The following is a 17,293-nucleotide window of genomic DNA, read 5'->3' on the forward strand; positions in this document are numbered from 1 at the left end:
CGGTGCCCACGGTCCTGGGGCTTCCCCTACCACTGCTCTTACTAAATGTACTAAGAGTGCCTTTATTTACTAACCTGTCACCCCTCACTAGAAAAGACCCTGATGCTGGGAAAGACAGAAGGCAGGAGGAGAAGGGGATGACAGAGGGTGAGATGGTTGGATGGCATCACTGACTTAATGGACATGAGTTTGAGCAAGCCCTGAGAAATGGTGAAGGACAGGGAAGCCTGGCGTGCTGCAGTCCATGGGGTCACAAAGAGTGGAACACGCCTGAGTGACTGAACAACAGCAATACCCCTCAACAGATGAGAGGTTCCCAGCGCATACAGGTTTAGTGCCTGTTTTGCTAACCATGGTGACCTCAGCAGCCAGCACTGTGCCTGGCACCTGGGAAGAAATCAGTAAACACTTGCTGTGTGAATGAATGTGCGAACTGTCAGATGTGGGGTTTTTACACAGGGAGTTTGTGAGATGAAGCTGGAAAGACAAGTTTGGCTCAGGTGGCACAGGGCCTTGAATGCCCTGGTGAGGCATTTGGACTTACTTGAGGTACTCAAGGCGGGTTCTGAAGTATAACAAGAACTTTGGCAGGGCTCTGCTTCTGATGGGCGAATCTGGCACCACACACCACACAATGGGTGAGGGGGGCTGGTTGGAAGTGGCTCTAGACTGGATTGAACCCCCTGTAATACCTCCTGCTGTCTCTTCCTTCTGGTGTGTATGAAACACACAAGAAAGACAAAATCGACATTTTCTTTCCAGCATCAGCTCACAAAGTCATTATGCCGGACCCGTCCATTGCTTTGTCTGTAGAAATCATTGGGGCCTGGTCATAACTATAGAGCAGAATCGTCCAGTAGAAATATAACACAAGCCACATATGTAACTTAAAATTACCTAGTAACCACGTGAAAAAAGTAAAAAGAAACAGGTGAAATGAACACATTGAAAATTTTTATTGAAGCCCCAGATATTTTCATTTTACTATACAAGTGATTGAGCTATTTTAATCTTTTATTCTGTCTGTGTATTTTATACTTATAGTGCATCTCAGCTCAGACTAGTCATCTGTCTAAAGCTTTCCAGGTATGGCTTGCAGATATTTTACTGGATGGCGTCCCTTCAAGGAAAAAGGGGAAGAGGCAGGCTGGACCTTGGGACAAACGTGGTTTTACTACTTCGCAAAACATTACGGAGTTTCCTGCCCTGGGGCAGGCATGGAGCAAGGACCTGGCAGGGCTCAGGGGCTGTGTATTCCTCTTGTTCCTCTGACATTCCTTTTCTTCCTGGTTCCAGGGAGGGGCCACTTCCAGCCAGACCCATGGTCCAGCTGTCCTGAATAGAGCTAGACAGGGTAAGTCATGAGATTCGCCCCCTGCCCAACGTACCCGCCCCCCCCTCGCCCCCGCCCCCGCTTCCTCTGGGGATTTGAAGGGAGTTTTTCTGGGTGGAGGGAGCAAAGCCTAAAAGCTTCTTCAGTTTAAACATTGATCAGGTGACACTCTGTTCTCATTATGGGTCTATCGAATAACTTGGAGTTAAGGTGGATAGGCAGGCTCCTCACAGGGCTGTTGAACTCTGTCCCCAAATCATAGGCCGCTGGGACAGCTCAGATGGGTGGTACTGCAGGCAGGGGGAGGAGGCGACAGTGGGCAGAGAGCGCAAGGTGTAGATCCCAACTGATCCCTTAGCCGGTGGGAGGACCCAGGAGAAGGGAGGGGCCCTGCAGCCCAGCCTCCCTGCTTGGGCCAAGTTCCCACCTCAGACTGTTCTCCACCCAGTAAGCTGCAGTGACACTGTTAGGGTTCCAGCAGATAATGTCACTGGTCCGCCTCCAACGTCACTCCTCCAATGGCCTATCTTACCCAGAGAAATAGCCAGAGTCCCTCCACCATCTCTAACGCCTTCTCTGACTTCATCCCCTGCTGTCTCTCTTCTGCTTGTGCTTGCTCAGAGCCTTTGCACTGACTGTTCCCTCTGCCTGGAACACTTTCCTCCTGTGGGCTCCCTCCCTCACCTTTCTTCAGGAAGGTGCCCAAATGGCCCTTCTCAGGGAGCTTTCCCCCGCTATCCTGTCTAACAGCACAGCCTTCCCACCTGGGGACTGTTGTACTGAGGGAAGTAAGACAGAGAAGGAGAAATATTGTATGACACCCTTTAAATGGGGAATCTAACAAGAAGTGATACAAATAACTTATTTACAAAACAGATACAGACTCACAGACTTAGAGGAGGAACTTATGGTTGCCAGGGGAAAAAGATGGAGGGAAGGGATAGTGAGAGAGTTGTGAACCTTATGAACAGTTACATTTAAAGTGGATGGTCCACAAGGACCTACTATATAGCACAGGGACCTCTGTTCAATGTCAGATGGCAGCCAGGATGGGAGGGGAGTTTGGGGGAGGATGGACACATGTACACGTTTGGTTGAGTCCCTTTGCCGTCCACTTGAAACTATCACAACATCGTTAGTTGGCTATATTCCAATACAAAATTAAAAAGTAAAACAAAACAAAACAAAACACAGCCTTTCACATACTTCCTATCTCCCTGCCCTTAGTTCTCTGATTTCCTTTATTCTCTCATGTTTCTCCTTAGCTTTTTGCTGTCTAATATGCCATATATTCTTCTTATCTGTCTGGAATATTGTCTGTCTACCCCACTAGAAGATAAGTTTCATGAAGAGAGAGATTTGTGTAGAGAGATCCTGGCCGCTAGAACAGGCCTGGCACATAATAGGTGTTTAGGAAACACATGGACAGTAGAGAAAATTCTGGTTTCGAAATTAGATTGACCTTGAAGGTCCCAGTCCCAGCTCTAGCTGTGGAACCTTAGAAAAATGGCTTAACCTCTGTGTGTCCCAGTCTCATTTGCAAGGCTGCAAAACGTGGACAAACATTTGCTGTTTCCCTTCTCTGGATCAGGGATTGTGCAGGTGCCGGAGCCAGCAGTGAGCAAATGCAGTCCCGTCCCTGTGACCCTGAAAGGCGGTGGGGGACGAAGGGCTTAAAGCACAGGTGCAACAGTAGGCCTTCGATGGCTCCATCCCCTCCGCCCCTACTCCAGATTCCATGCCTGACAGTTGCCCAGATAGACATTATTGGAGTATCTACCCTGCTCACAATGACCAACTTCACTCTGGTAATGAAGCCCAGTAACCAGGATTCCATTCTGTGACCCAGCACTACGGGCACAGTTGATTGGATAGAAGTGAACTCCAGACTCAAGCTGTGTGTGTGTGCTAAGTCGCTTCAGTTGTGTCCAGTTCTTTGTGACCCTATGGACATTTGTGACCCCATGGACTGTATCCTGCCAGGCTCCTCTGTCCATGGGATCCTCCAGGCAAGGACACTGGAGTGGGTTGCCAGTCCTCCTCCAGGGGATCTTCCCGGCCCAGGGACCAAACGCTAGTCTCTTGCGTCTCCTGCACTGGCAGGTGGGTTCTTCACCATTAGTGCCACCTGGGAAACCAAACAGTCTCCTTTGGCAATTTGAGGTCAGACTAGACTCCATGTCAGCCTTATGGCATGTACTCACGGGATGCTAAGGGTTCCCTTCTGCCAGCTGAACTGGCAATAGGAGGCTGGTCTGCAGAGAGCCGAGAATAAGAGAGGGGGTGATTTTAGCCAAGTCCCAGGTCTTAGTTTAAGTCCTTCTCAAGACCTGATTGTATCTCAGCCCTGAGATTCTATGACACACCCCCAGGGCTAGACAATAAACTTTCCTTTTGCTTAAACTGGCTAGAGTTGGTTTCTGTTTTTTGTGAACAAAGAAGTGCACCCATAAGTTCTCTGTTCAGAACTATAATCTTGTGGTCCCAATTTTACTACGTTTAATACATTAGGGCATACATTTTAATACATTAGCAACACTAGTCTACACTTGCTACCCCTGCCAAATCCCACCATGTGACGTATACTAGATGAGCAATAAATACAGATTCCTTTACGTGACTGGTCATCATAGGTGATCAAGAATGCGAGCCCTTCCCACTGCCTGGGACACAGCACATTTCCTTCCTTGAGAATCTGCTCCCCAGTTTTGCTCAGCTGTGGGCAGTCTGATGGCATCTCAGACATGCCCTGAGCATAAGCAGGCCCCAGAACCTCCAAGGCCTAGGGAAGCTCACCCCAACAGAGCTCAGAGAGAATGAGCCCCAGAACCCTTGGGGTTCATTCATGTTCAACCCTGACATGCCTCCTCTCTCACCTCTCACTCCAGATCCTGAACAGTGAACGTTGGGGGTCCAAGCTGAACATGCAGATATTCCCAGGCTCCCCAGTCCCCCTTCCACACTTGCTGAGACCTGCTGGTTTGGTAATGGCTTGTTACACTTTGTAAGAAACAGTGGAGAGTCTATGGATCTGAGTGGGTCTTTGGACACTTTGACCACTTTGATCAACAACATAGAAGAAGTTATAATATTGCCAGTTTCCAAGCCCAGGACTGAAAAGAAATAAAATATACATTTCTTAGGTGTTGAAACCAACCTCCATTCTGAGAAGGTCAACACATTTCAGCATAGAGGTCCTTGAGTTTCCCAAATGAGCGTGGGGCTGACAGACAATATAGTAAGTCCTCTACATGCCAACCATCAAGTTGTAAACTTTCAAAGGTCCAAACGTGCATCTGGTTTCAGCAAGGAAGCAGAACCTGTGCCGTCAACGTCACACGTGAGTGAAAGTGCAGTTTGCCCTCTGTCTCCTGTTGCTGACCCCCCTTCAGCTTTACTATCACCCACCTCCTCTCCCTCCTCCAGTCATAACTCTTCTTGCCTACTGACTCAGTGCCAGCCTCTGTATGCCAGCTGTTATACTGTACTACTGTACTTTTCAAGGTATTGTATTTTCAGTTCAGTTCAGTCACTCAGTCATGTCTGACTCTTCGCAATCCCACGTACTGCAGCATGCCAGGCCTCCCTGTCCATTACCAACTCCCAGAGTTTACCCAAACTCATGTCCGCTGAGTCGGTGATGCCATCCAACCATCTCATCCTCTGTCGTTCCCTTCTCTCCCACCTCCAATCTTTCCCAGCACTGGGGTCTTTTCAAATGAGTCAGCTCTTCACATCAGGTGGCCAAAGTATTGGAGTTTCAGCTTCAACATCAGTCCTTCCAATGAACATTCAGGACTGATCTCCTTTAGGATGGACTGGTTGGATCTCCTTGCAGTCCAAGGGGCTCTCAAGAGTCTTCTCCAACACCACAGTTCAAAAGCATCAATTCTTCGGCACTCAGCTTTCTTCACAGTCGAACTCTCACATCTATACATGACCACTGGAAAAACCATAGCCTTGACTAGATGGACCTTTGTTGGCAAAGGAATGTCTCTGCTTTTGAATATGCTGTCTAGGTAGCTCATAGCTTTTCTTCCAAGGATCAAGCGTCTTTTAATTTCATGGCTGCAGTCACCATCTGCAGTGATTTTGGAGCCCCCAAAATGAAGTCAGCCACTGTTTCCCCTGTTTCCCCATCTATTTGCCATGAAGTGATGGGACCGGATGCCATGATCTTAATTTTCTGAATGTTGAGATTTAAGCCAACTTTTTCATTCTCCTCTTTCACTTTCATCAAGAGGCTCTTTCTTCTTCATTTTCTGCCATAAGGGTGGTCTGCATATCTGAGGTTGTTGATATTTCTCCCAGCAATCTTGATTCCAGCTTGTGCTTCTTCCAGCCTAGCGTTTCTCATGATGTACTCTGCATATAAGTTAAATAAGCAGGGTGACAATATATAGCCTTGACGTACTCCTTTTCCTATTTGGAACCAGTCTGTTGTTCCATGTCCAGTTCTAACTGCTGCTTCCTGACCTGCATACAGATTTCTCAAGAGGCAGATCAGGTGGTCTGGTATTCCCACCTCTTTCAGAATTTTCCACAGTTTATTGTGATCCACACAGTCAAAGGCTTTGGCATAGTCAATAAAGCAGAAATAGATGTTTTTCTGGAACTCTCTTGCTTTTTCCATGATCCAGCGGATGCTGGCAATTTGATCTCTGGTTCCTCTGCCTTTTCTAAAACCAGCTTGAACATCTGGAATTTTACAGTTCATGTATTGTTGAAGCCTGGCTTGGAGAATTTTGAGCATTACTTTGCTAGTGTGTGAGATGACTGCAATTGTGGGGTAGTTTGTGTATTCTTTGGCATTGTCTTTCTTAGGGATTGGAATGAAAACGGAACTTTTCCAGTCCTGTAGCCAATGCTGAGTTTTCCACATTTGGTGGCATATTGAGTGCAGCACTTTCACAGCATCGTCTTTTAGGATTTGAAATAGTTCAACTGGAATTCCATCACCTCCACTATTGTAGATTAAGAATGTTTATTTTTAATTTTTTTCTGTATTATTTGTGTGAAAACTATTATAAACCTATTAGAGTAGAGTACTAGGTAGTTGATTGTGTTAGCTGGACACCTAGGCTAACTTTGTAGGACTTCCAAACAAATCGGACTTATGAACCCGCTCTCAGAATGGAACTTGTTTATATGTTGGGGACTTATTATACAAACTTGCCAGCCATGTAAGTGAGCCACCTTCCAGCCTTAGTCACCTTCCCTAGCTGATACCACTTAGAAAGCAGAGATAAGATATCAAGGGAAGTCCTTCTTGAACTTCTGACCCATAAAGTGATAAACAAAATAAAGCTGTTGCTTTAAGCTGCAAAGTTTTGGTGTAGCTTTAGATATAACAATAAATAACCAAAACAATTGATGATCCAGAATTTTCTAAATAAGGTGAGGGAATTTCATTCTCGCAAAGGAAGGGACGGTTGAAAAGAGGAAAAAAAAAAAAATCAGACTAGAAAACTATTTTGGCTTAAAACCAGTCACTACTCTCAAATACCTGCAAATATTTTATAGTACTTGCTATGAAATATTGATGATATTTATTAATAATTGATAGGCAATAATGATTATAAATATCTAATATAATGCAACTTTTATGATTTTGGGAGTAATAATTTTAGAATATTTAATCCTATATTATAAGAGACAAATACAAATAATTTAAATCTCATTCTTGTAAGCCTGTTAAAAATTAAACATGGCAAGTAATAAACTGAAGCAATAAACTATGACTATTTGCATTGCTAAGATGAATCTTAATAGAAAGGCAAAATAATAAATATTATCTTTGAGGGAAAGTGGGAGGTTAAATTCAGCAAATCCTCATATTTTCCTACAGAAAAACCTTTTAGAAAGCAGGTTTTTAATCACCAAAAATAAATGTACTCCTTGAGTGGGAAATATGTAGGAGGTCAGCTATTCCTTAACCACGTTGGTCTTTTAATTCTGAGAATAACAACAGGGATTCTGAGAAGCCCATCCTTTCCCTTTGTTCTAAAGCAACATTTAGTTTCTTTGATGACTCCATCCTTAATGGCAATCTTCCTCTCTCTGACTCTGGAAGAGTGACCCTCAGGTTTTTCCATTTTTCTCAAATATGTTTTTCTAGCAACTCCATGTTGCTGAAATATTTTCATGCCTCTAGGGTTGCATTTCCACTAATTGTCATATGTTTGTATGTCTTCTCACAAGACCAGGTTCAATGAATATAGAAGTTCCTATGAATGCTGCCGTGTATCTCTCGCCCCATCCCCATGCTGCCTGAGACTCTAATAAAACCTAATGTTAAGTTGTAAAACAAGCAAACAAAGCAGTAGGGAGAGGTAGACCCTGATGTACGCACTCCTACAGGGCAGTGTCTTCAGTGCTGGCAGAACAGGATGGCAGAGGTGTCTCAGCTGAGCAGCTCACCCTGTCTGGCCACCACTGATGCTAAGACTCCAGATGAAGGGGAAGAGAGCCAAAGGATGTCTGGGATCCAGAAGAGGGTAGCCCCCAAAGGCACAGCTGTCACACCAGCTTTGAGTGGATCCCCAGTAGCCTGCAACCAGAAGAACAAAGGCAGAGTCCATATGCTAGTGCCTAGGCACTTGGGTGACCAGCAGAGGTGACTGCCAGGCCCATTCCACCAGTGAGAGGTCAACTGGCTCAAGGGAGCCTGTGAAGGAGAAGGTGGCACCAGCGGGGTGGGAACCTCCCCATGGAGTCAGCTTAGGCAAAGTGAAGGGAAGCCTCATCAGCAGCAGCCACTCAGCAATGCCACCTAACCAATGCCACCCAACAGTCTGGTAGAGAAACAGGGAGGACAGAACATGGAGACGCTGGAAACAACGTCTGCCAACAGATGAAAGGATAAAGAAGATGTGGTATGTATATACACACAATAGAATACCGCTCGGTCATAAAAAAGAATGGAATAATGCAGTCTGCAGCAACACAGATGGAGCTAGAGGTTAGCATACTAAGTGAAGTATTTCAGGCAGAGAAAGACAAGAATCATATGATATCATTTATAGGTGGAATATAAAATAGGACACAAATGAACTCATTTACCAAAGAGAAGTAGACTCACAGGCATAGAAAACAAACTTATGGTTACCAAAGGGGAAAGAGGACGGGGGAGGAATACATTAGGAGTCTGAGACTGGTTGATGTGAGCTGTTATATATAAAACACATAAACAATGGGGTCCTACTGTATAGCACAGGAAACTATATTCAATACCCTGTAATAAACTATAATGGAAAAGAAGAAGAAGACGACTATGTATATATATATGGCTTCCCAGGTGGTGCTAGTGGTAAAGAACATACCTGCCAACGCAGGAGACTTAAGAGATGTGGGTTTGACCCCTGGGTTGGGAATATCCCCTGGAGGAGGGCATGGCAACCCACTCCAGTATTCTCACCTGGAGAATCCCGTGGACAGAGGAGCCTGGTGGGCTATGGTCCATGGGGTCGCAAAGAGTTGGACATGACTGAAGTGGCTTGGCGTGCACACACACATGTACAACTTGATCATTATGTTATACAGTGGAAACGAACACAACACTTTAAATCAACTATACGTCGATCAGAGAACAACACGGAGACGTAAACAAGATTGTCCCTTTGGTCCCAGATTTGCCAGCAGGAAGCTGTGCTCAGCCCTGTGCAGCTGAGAAAGTGCCCTGCTGACTTGGTGGCTGAGGTGCCAGGCTCTGCCTGCGTGTGGGGCTCTCCCTCGGCCTGGGATTTCCTCACCTCGTCCTTCCCCAGTGGACCACAGCCAGCCACGGGCTTAGGTCAGTTTAGTGACAGAGTCACCAAGTTTAGCGACTTCTGCGTTAGATGCTGTGGGCCTCAAACTCTGTAACCTCCACCACCTGGCTCAGTGTTCCAGTCCCGGATTAAGAGCACAGGATGTGGATGCCGCTGGGCAAACCAGGCTGTAATCCTGACCCCGTGCCAGCTACTTTAGCCATCCTTGGTTTCTTCATCAGTAACATAAGACCCATCTTGTAGGTGAAATGTGACGTCTTCATTCTAAGCCATTTTTAAGGTGAAAAATTCCAGTGAATTTCCTTCTGGCCTTCAGAAGAGCCCCAGTTACCCCTGCAGGGCCCTTCTCCCTCCTGCTTTGCTTGGATAACTCCCTCTAGTTCTCAAGTCAAAAGCACTCTCTTCTCTGAATGTCCGTGGTCACGACCTTGGTCCCAGCAGCTGTCCCCTTGTGTGTGGTTGGCCACGGAGCCCTCCTAATGGCCCCTGCCACCGCAGATGGGTCCCTTAGCCAATGCTCTGCTCTGGAGTGATCTCTGAAAACAGACAGCCCCTGCCTCATGAAAGGGAGAGCCTGGGAAGAGGCAGCATCACACTGAAGGGATATGTCATCGGGAGGGCCAGGGGGCTTCCCTAGCGGCGCAGATGATCAAGAGTCTGTCCGCAATGCAGGAGACTGGGGTTGGATCCCTGGGACAGGAGGACCCCCTGGAGAAGGGCATGGCAACGCACTGCAGTATTCTTGCCTGGAGAATCCCATGGACAGAGGAGCCTGGCGGGCTACAGTCCAAGGGTTCACAAAGACGACACGACTGAGCGACTGACACTTTGCTCACTTTCACTAGCAGGCAGGACGATGAAGCGGGGGAGGAAGGGATCAGGGAAGGTGGTTCGCAGGTGGCGACATTTCAGCTATGACCTGATAGATGAGGAGAGGTTCACTGAGCGAGGGGTGGAGGCGACAGCGTATCGGCAGAGCAAACGGTATGTGGAAAGACCCAGGGGCAAGAGAGCGTTTGGCAGGAACTGAAAGGAGGCCTATCTGGCAAAGCTTGGGAAGCAGTGGGGACTGACTCTCAGCGGCTCCGTGGCGGCCTCTGGATGGTCCCCTACCTGTAACGCGCCTTCATGATCCCACACCATCTGGCCCTGCTGGCCTCCCTAACCTCATTCTGAGTCAGTCTCTTCTGAAGAGGGTAAAGCTAGTTTGGGATGGAGAAGTCTGAGTTCCCAGAAGAGCTCATCTACTCGGCATGATGATGTTCTGGGCCTGGTCTCCCTGTGGGCAGGGGACATTGCTGGGTCAACCCTGGTCTGGAGGGAATAAGCTGACCCCTGCAAAACGGTGTGGGCTGGGGCTGGGGGTGGGGAGTCGCTCCGGAGAGAGGGATCCACGTAGACTTTGCTTCGGGGCCTCTGCTCTGCACCTCCTTTCGTTGTTCTCAACCTTCGGGAGAGCCTCGGCAAGCTTCACAGCTCTGTCTCAGCTCTTACTTAGAACACCAACTCAAGAGCAGTGCCCAGAGTTGGGGTAAAGCAGATTGGGAAAGATGGGGAGACGCTTTGGAGATGCCAGGTTTAAGACAACCAGTGGGGCAGCAGAGACTGGGGGCTTAATATTTGTTATTTGGGTATTAGAAGGGTGTCTGACCTCTGCAGGTGGGAGAAGACAGGACACCTGGGTTCTTAGCGCATAAAAACCCACCTTTCCTGGTGCGTGTGGCTGGACCAGCCAGTATAGGGTCGTGGGGAAAAGGCACCCCCTAGAAATGCAGGAGCCGGGCAGGGCCCTGCAGATTGAGGATGACAAGTGTAGAGAGGCATGGGGAGTAAGAGAAGGAAGGCCAGAGCTCTGCGTATAGTCCTACCACCGGGGTCTGCAGGTGATGGAAGATGTTGGGGAACGCTACCAACGGCGCCGTGTTCCTGAAGCTACTCTCACTTTCACACAGATGTGAAAATCCTCAGAAAAGCTCGCTGGGTTTCATAAGTGAGAGGAAAACGTAGGGTTTGTCTGACCCTGATGCAGCTAGCAGAGGAAAAAGCAGGTTAGAAGTAACAGATAGCCCTGCCCTTGAGGCCTGGTGCGGGGAGGGGCATGGGATCTCTGCAGGGGCGGGCAGCCGGGTGCCTGGACAGGGGTTGGCAGTGGTGGCTTTGGGTGAGCAGAAGCCCCCTGGGCCTCAGGGTCCCTCCTTCCCTTCCCCGCTCCCCGGCTCCGTGGCTAAGTGGAGAGTTGGACGTGGTTGTGGGCCAACACCTTTATTCCGCCTGTGTCCCAGGTTCCCCAGGGCCTGGGGGAGAGGCTCGTGTGGTCTGGGTTGCAGCCCAGAGTCAGTCCAGGACAGGCGCATGGCACACCTTCTGGAGAGGCCGGAGACGTCTCACCAGAGGGTGTCATTTGGTCTGGGCCTTTAAATCCGCTTCTCTGCTGAGGGACGGCAGCTGCATCCCGGCCAGGGGGTGGAAGCCGGGGACCTGCTCTTGCTCCTGGATCTGGTCTCTCAGGCGCTGGATCTCCAGGCGCTGCATCTCGATGATTCTCCCAGTTTCTTCCTGCACATTCAGCCTCATGGTGGGAGGGACACTGGGCAAGTCCTCGCTGGACACTGCAGGGGACAGGGCAGGGTTAGGGTTGGGAGGTCTGTTCCCGGACTGCTGCCAAGGTTTTCGGAAGCGGCTTATCCTTCCTTCCCCCACCAGCCCCGACCCCCACCCCTGTACACGTTCATTGAGCACCTACTATGGGGTAGACACTCCCTCCCAGACACTAGGAATAAAGAGAGGAGCCATTTCACCGTCTAGCAGTGGAGAAGTAAAGGGGCACGCTTTGGAGTGATACGGCAAACGTAGAGCCTGACCTCAGCCCGGCCGCTCTTCTGACCCCCCCGGTCTGCCTGCCCTGAGGTCCCTCCATGCGCACTGTGCATCCCCCACGCTCCCCCGGAGAGAGGGTGCTGCTCTCCTTGTTGACGCAGCTTGGCCTCGAAGCTGCCTGTCCTCACGTAAACCTGCTCCTGGAGATGCCTCCTGCTGTGGTCACTCACGCATGTTCCCTGAGGATGTCCCCGGAGACTCTCAGCCCTCCTCCTGCCTCTGTGCTGCCATCCTCCTGAGCAGTGCGGGTGTCCACGGCTCATCCCACTGACGGCCTCGCAAGGCCCAACTCTCGGCATTAACGTGCTTGGCCTGCCCACCAGCTCTGTACCTTCCCTTCCCTCGTCACGTCCAGGGTGTTTCACCCCAGTGCTCCACTCTCCTCTTCTTCGGCTGAATTTAGAGCTCACCTTCTTGGACAGCTCCATGTTCTACCCACCAAATGGCCTCCTCTTAGATTCACTCCCTTTTCTGTCCAGTTAGACCCACGGTGAGTCTCTTCTGTCATCATGACAGCAACTTCGGTATTCTAGATGCCTTGTTGCTCTGCTCCCAGGTACCCTGCCTAGCCCAACCCCGAGATAACCCGACCATCCAGGGTCTCCAACTTCACACCTGGCCTGCTGCACACTACCAGTAAAAGTAACACGTGAGATTCAAATTCTCGGTTTCCAGAAGACGGACTTTATGTACATCAGCAAACTCTCATACCCCACAGTGGCACTCAGGAACTTCAATCCCTACTCCAACTCCTTTCTCCCACTTAGAAAGAAAATTGTGATAAAGTCTATGCAACATCACATTCACCCTCTTAACCATTTTTAAGTGTACTGTTTAGTAGTATTAAGTACATCCAAACTGTTGTGCAACCAGTCTCCAAAATTCTTCTCATCTTGAAAAACTCAAACCTCATACCCGTTATATAGCTCCACGACTTCCTAGCCTGCAGCCTCGGCAGCCACCATTCTGCTTTCTGTCTTTCTGAATCTGACGACCCTAGGCACCTCAGATCAGAGGAATCTTACGGTACTTGTTCTTTAGTGTCTGGCTTAGCAGAATGTCCTCAGCTTTATCTGTGTTACATGTCAGAATTTCCTTCCTTCTTAAGGCTGAATAATATTTCATTGCATTCTGTACCACATTTTAGGGCATCCCCAGTGGCTTAGCAGTAAAGAATCTGCCTGCAGTGTAGGAGCCACAAGAGACTCTCAGGTTCGATCCCTGGGTCGGGAAGATCCCCTGGAGGAGGGCATGGCAACCCACTCCAGTATTCTTGCCTGGAGAATCCCATGGACAGAGGAGCCTGGTGGGCTACAGTCCAAAGGGTTGCACTGAGTTGGACACGACTGAAGCAACTTAGCACGCACCCACCACATTTTATTTATCCATTCATCTATGGATGGAAATTTGGGCTGCTTCCACCTTTTGGCAGTGAATAACACCACTGTGAACATGACCCTGCTTTCACTTCTTTTGGGTATAAACCCAGAAGCGCAATTTCTGCTTCATATGGTAGTTCTATTTTTAATTTTCTGAGGAAAACACCGTATTATTTTCCATGCTGGCTGTACTGCTTTATGCTCAGATCAGGAGTACACCAGTGTTTCCATTTCTCTAGATCCTTGTCAATACTTTGTGTTTTCCAGGGTTTTTTGTTTGTTTTGTTCTTTCTTTTTGGTTTGGTTTGGTTGATAATAGCCATCCAAATGAGTGTGAGGCAGTATCTCACCGTGGCTTTGATTTCATTTCCCTAATTGTTAGTGATACTGAGCATTTTTCATGCGCTTGTTGGCCATCTGTGTATCTTGTTTGGGAAAAAAAAAGTGTCTGTTTAAGTCCTTTGCCCGTTTTTCAGTCAGGTGGTTTTCTTTTTTTGAGTTGTAGGAGTTCTTTACATATCCTGGACATTGACCCCTTATTAGACTTATGGTTTGTAAATGTTTTCTCTCATGCCATAGCTTGCCTATTCACTCTGTTGACTGTGTCCTTTGATGCCCAGGAGTTTTAAATTTTGACAGTCTCATTTATTATATTTTTTTCTTTTGTTGCCTGTGCTTTTGGCATCATATCCAAGAAATTATTGTCCAATCCACCCTCTCCTCTGCTCTTAACGAATGACTTTGCCACCTTCTTCACTGAGAAACTATGTCTCCAGCTCCCGTACCACAGTCAAGCTTCTCTGTCTCAGTGGGAGAGGGGTCTCTTTCCTATCCACTGCCGACCCCTTCCCTGGAGGAAAAGAACAGATGCTGATGGCCAAGGAAGAGAGAGATTGCTGACCAAAGAGGGAGTGGTCAGCAGTGGCCAGAAGGCAGCCTTGCCTTGGGCCTCTAAGTGGTCTGATGGGGCCAGCACTCAGCACGCATCCTTTCCAGGTGAAGTCTGGCTCCTTCTCTTTCTGCCTTTGCTCCTTCTGTCTTCTCTTCTGCTGCGGCTCCTAGGTTCTTGCTCTTTCTCGGCTCTTGATTTCTTCTAGACTCTTGACCTTTTATCCCCGCTGTGTTGCTCAGTGTTGCTGGTAACCGTTTCCTCAGTCAAGCCCTGGAGCCCCGGGGAGAGTAGCAACCCTGGGAAGGTACCGCACACAAAGGCCTATCAGCCTATCCACCTTCTTGGGCCTGCATCACTTGCCTTTGCCTAGTTTAAAACTTTTAATAAATGAACTGGTTAATTTTAAACAACTTGGGAATGTGTATTTGGGGGCTAACTTGTTTTGGTGGCCCCGTGTTCAAAATCAGAAGCCAGCCTTCTTCAGTTCAAGGCAGACAATTGGTAATACCTGTCTTCAACTAGTAGAGATGAAATCTCCCTTGAGTAAAGCTCTATGAAACAAGTGACATGATGTTTGATTAAAGGGCGGAAGTAACTGGGTTGGGGCTGGAGAGAGCCAGAAAGCAAGAGTGATAGGAGTTGACACTTGTTTGAGGTGGGGAATGGATTTGTGGAAATTTGTTAGACTTTTCTCTCAATTTCTGTCTATGTCTGACAGTTTCCACTGTATTGGGTTGGCCAAAATTTCGTTAAGACTTTTCTGAAGCGCTGATGGAAAAACCTAAAAAAAACTTTTTGGCCAACCCAGCAGCAATAAGAAGAACCTGGCTGTATCATACAGCATCCTGAGGAGGTCTCAAGTGGTTATTTGCTAGACTGCTCGGGCATATTTGAAATATTTTTTAAAAGAGAAGTTTCGCAATTGTTCACAGACGCATCTATGCATCACTTCTAACTGAAGATGGGTTCACCTCCAAGAAGTCAGGTTCTCAGCTATGTTGACACATGTGGTACTCTCGTGTCAGTTCTTTAGAGCTGATACTGTTCTTCTGGTTCTACTCACAGAGTTGACCTCTTAACTTCTCTTCAACTCGAACAAAAATGGCATGTGAGACACTTCTATATATGTATCATACATACGGGCTTCCCTGGTGGCTCAGTGGTAAAGAATCTGCCTGCAATGCAGGAGCTGTGGGAGATGTAGGTTCGATCCCTGGGTAGGGAAGATTCCCCAGAGCAGGGCATAGCAACCCACTCCAGTATTTTTGTCTGGAGAATCCCATGGACAGAGGAGCCTGGCAGGCTACACAGTCCATAGGCTCACAAAGAGTCAAACACGACTGGAGCGACTCAGCATGCACACACGATTTTATATAAATTATAAGGCTTAGGTATTATATATAAGGCTTACGTATTATATATAATACATAAGACTCCATGTATTAGGTTTCTCACAGAATTTAGTACCAGAGAAAGATTTGCTTTTCCAGAAAAAACGTCCTTTCTCCATACAAGAGCTATATAAACTATTACATTTTTCTCCTTTTTGTCTTGGCTATCAGAAATTCAGAGGAACTTTATAACCGCAATAATTAACTTATTTAACATTTCTAGGGTCATTCTTCTCACTCTCCCTTTAAATAGTTTCTGGTCCTTCTTTTTGCCTGTATTTTTGTTGTACAGGTCCACAATCCCTTACCCACAATTGTAAAATGCTAAAAACTTAAAAAATGGAAAGCATTTAAGACTCATGAACTTGAGTGTGAATATTCATATGTTTCTCTACAGAAAGACTAATATGTTTGATTTCAGGGCACTGCTCCAGACTCCTCTAGGGATGTTATGTGATGTATAGTATATATAGTATATCCTGAATTCTGAAACCTTAGCTAACCCCAAGGATTTTGGATTTGCGAGTGTTTGAATGCGGTAGAGTCCTCACAAAGCCTTTGGGGAGCGGGCGTGTGGCATGGAGAGGTGCTCAGGAGGCTGTGGGGTGGGTGTGACCTGATGCAGGAGGAAGCTTGGGAGAGGCAGCTTTGGAAGCCAAGAGGAGACCTGTTTGTGGCTGCCTCTGTCCCCTGGATCCCAGTGCCTATCTTTCTTGGCCACTGGTGACATTACCTGTCTCTGAAACCTCTGGTCGAATTTTCTTGGTCAGTTTCAGAGCTGCTTCAAGGTCATAGACTTGGGAGCGGGTGAACTTCAGCTCTCTGCGGAGCTCATTAATCTCCTTGATCAGGGAGACATTTTCCTATAGAAAAGGAGGAGGAGAGAGTGAGTATAGATGGGTAAGTGATCAGTGGGCACAGGACCTCCCCTGGTCTGGGGCTGAGGGTGTAGTGAAAAGGTCAGGGTTGGTCCTGGATCTAGATTACATCTCTGGTTCCTCTGGTGGCATGAGTCTTTATTCTGGCTCGTGGATTGGTCTCTTGAGGTATCAGCTGACTCACCTTCAGCTGGACTCTGGCAATGTAAGATACAGACAGTATGCACCATTCCCATCCATCCAGGCTCTTCCCATCAGTAGCGACAACAATGCTTTTCATGGATTTAACACACTGAAGTTTCATAATAACCCTCTGCATAGATTCTGTTACGACCACAGAATGCCGAGAAAACCGAGGTGATATAACTTACCCAAACTATACAGAGAGAGGTGATATAATTTACCCAAACTATACAGATGACGTGTGGCAGAGCCAGGATCCTGACCCAGTTTGGCCCCAGAGCTCAGAGCTCTTCGGTGCTGTACTCCACTTTGCTTTTTTCCATTCATTACTTGAAGAGCTTGGGGTCTGGTGAGGGGTCTGGGCACACTTTAGTGAGGTGGCCACCTTGCTGGGATGGAGGAGTAGGACGCAGAGCAAAGGCATTTAGCCCTGCCTGAGTGACCAGGATGGATTCCTAGGAACTGAACTGAACGGACACAGCAAACACTGGCCAAATCGACCTAAGACGGACCAGTTCCAGAAACACGCTGTGCTTCAGCTTGGGATTCCATCTTCAGAGTGGCGAGTGGGGAGTCTGAGCCCAGAGGACA

General features: G+C 47.7%; 1 protein-coding gene across 1 annotated transcript in view; it reads right to left on the minus strand.

Annotated features, from left to right (window-relative positions):
• Positions 1 to 11,499: 11,499 nt before the first annotated feature.
• CFAP57 (cilia and flagella associated protein 57) overlaps positions 11,500 to 17,293 on the minus strand; it is a 66,877-nt gene continuing 61,083 nt past the window's right edge. Inside the window, exons 21-22 of the mRNA XM_068961777.1 lie at positions 16,375 to 16,504; positions 11,500 to 11,711 (exon numbers count right to left, since the gene is read on the minus strand). Coding sequence (XP_068817878.1) covers positions 11,500 to 11,711; positions 16,375 to 16,504 — 342 coding nt within the window. The remainder of the gene's footprint in view (positions 11,712 to 16,374; positions 16,505 to 17,293) is intronic.

The sequence above is a fragment of the Capricornis sumatraensis genome, chromosome 2, assembly GCF_032405125.1.
Source record: "Capricornis sumatraensis isolate serow.1 chromosome 2, serow.2, whole genome shotgun sequence".
NCBI lineage: Eukaryota > Metazoa > Chordata > Mammalia > Artiodactyla > Bovidae > Capricornis > Capricornis sumatraensis.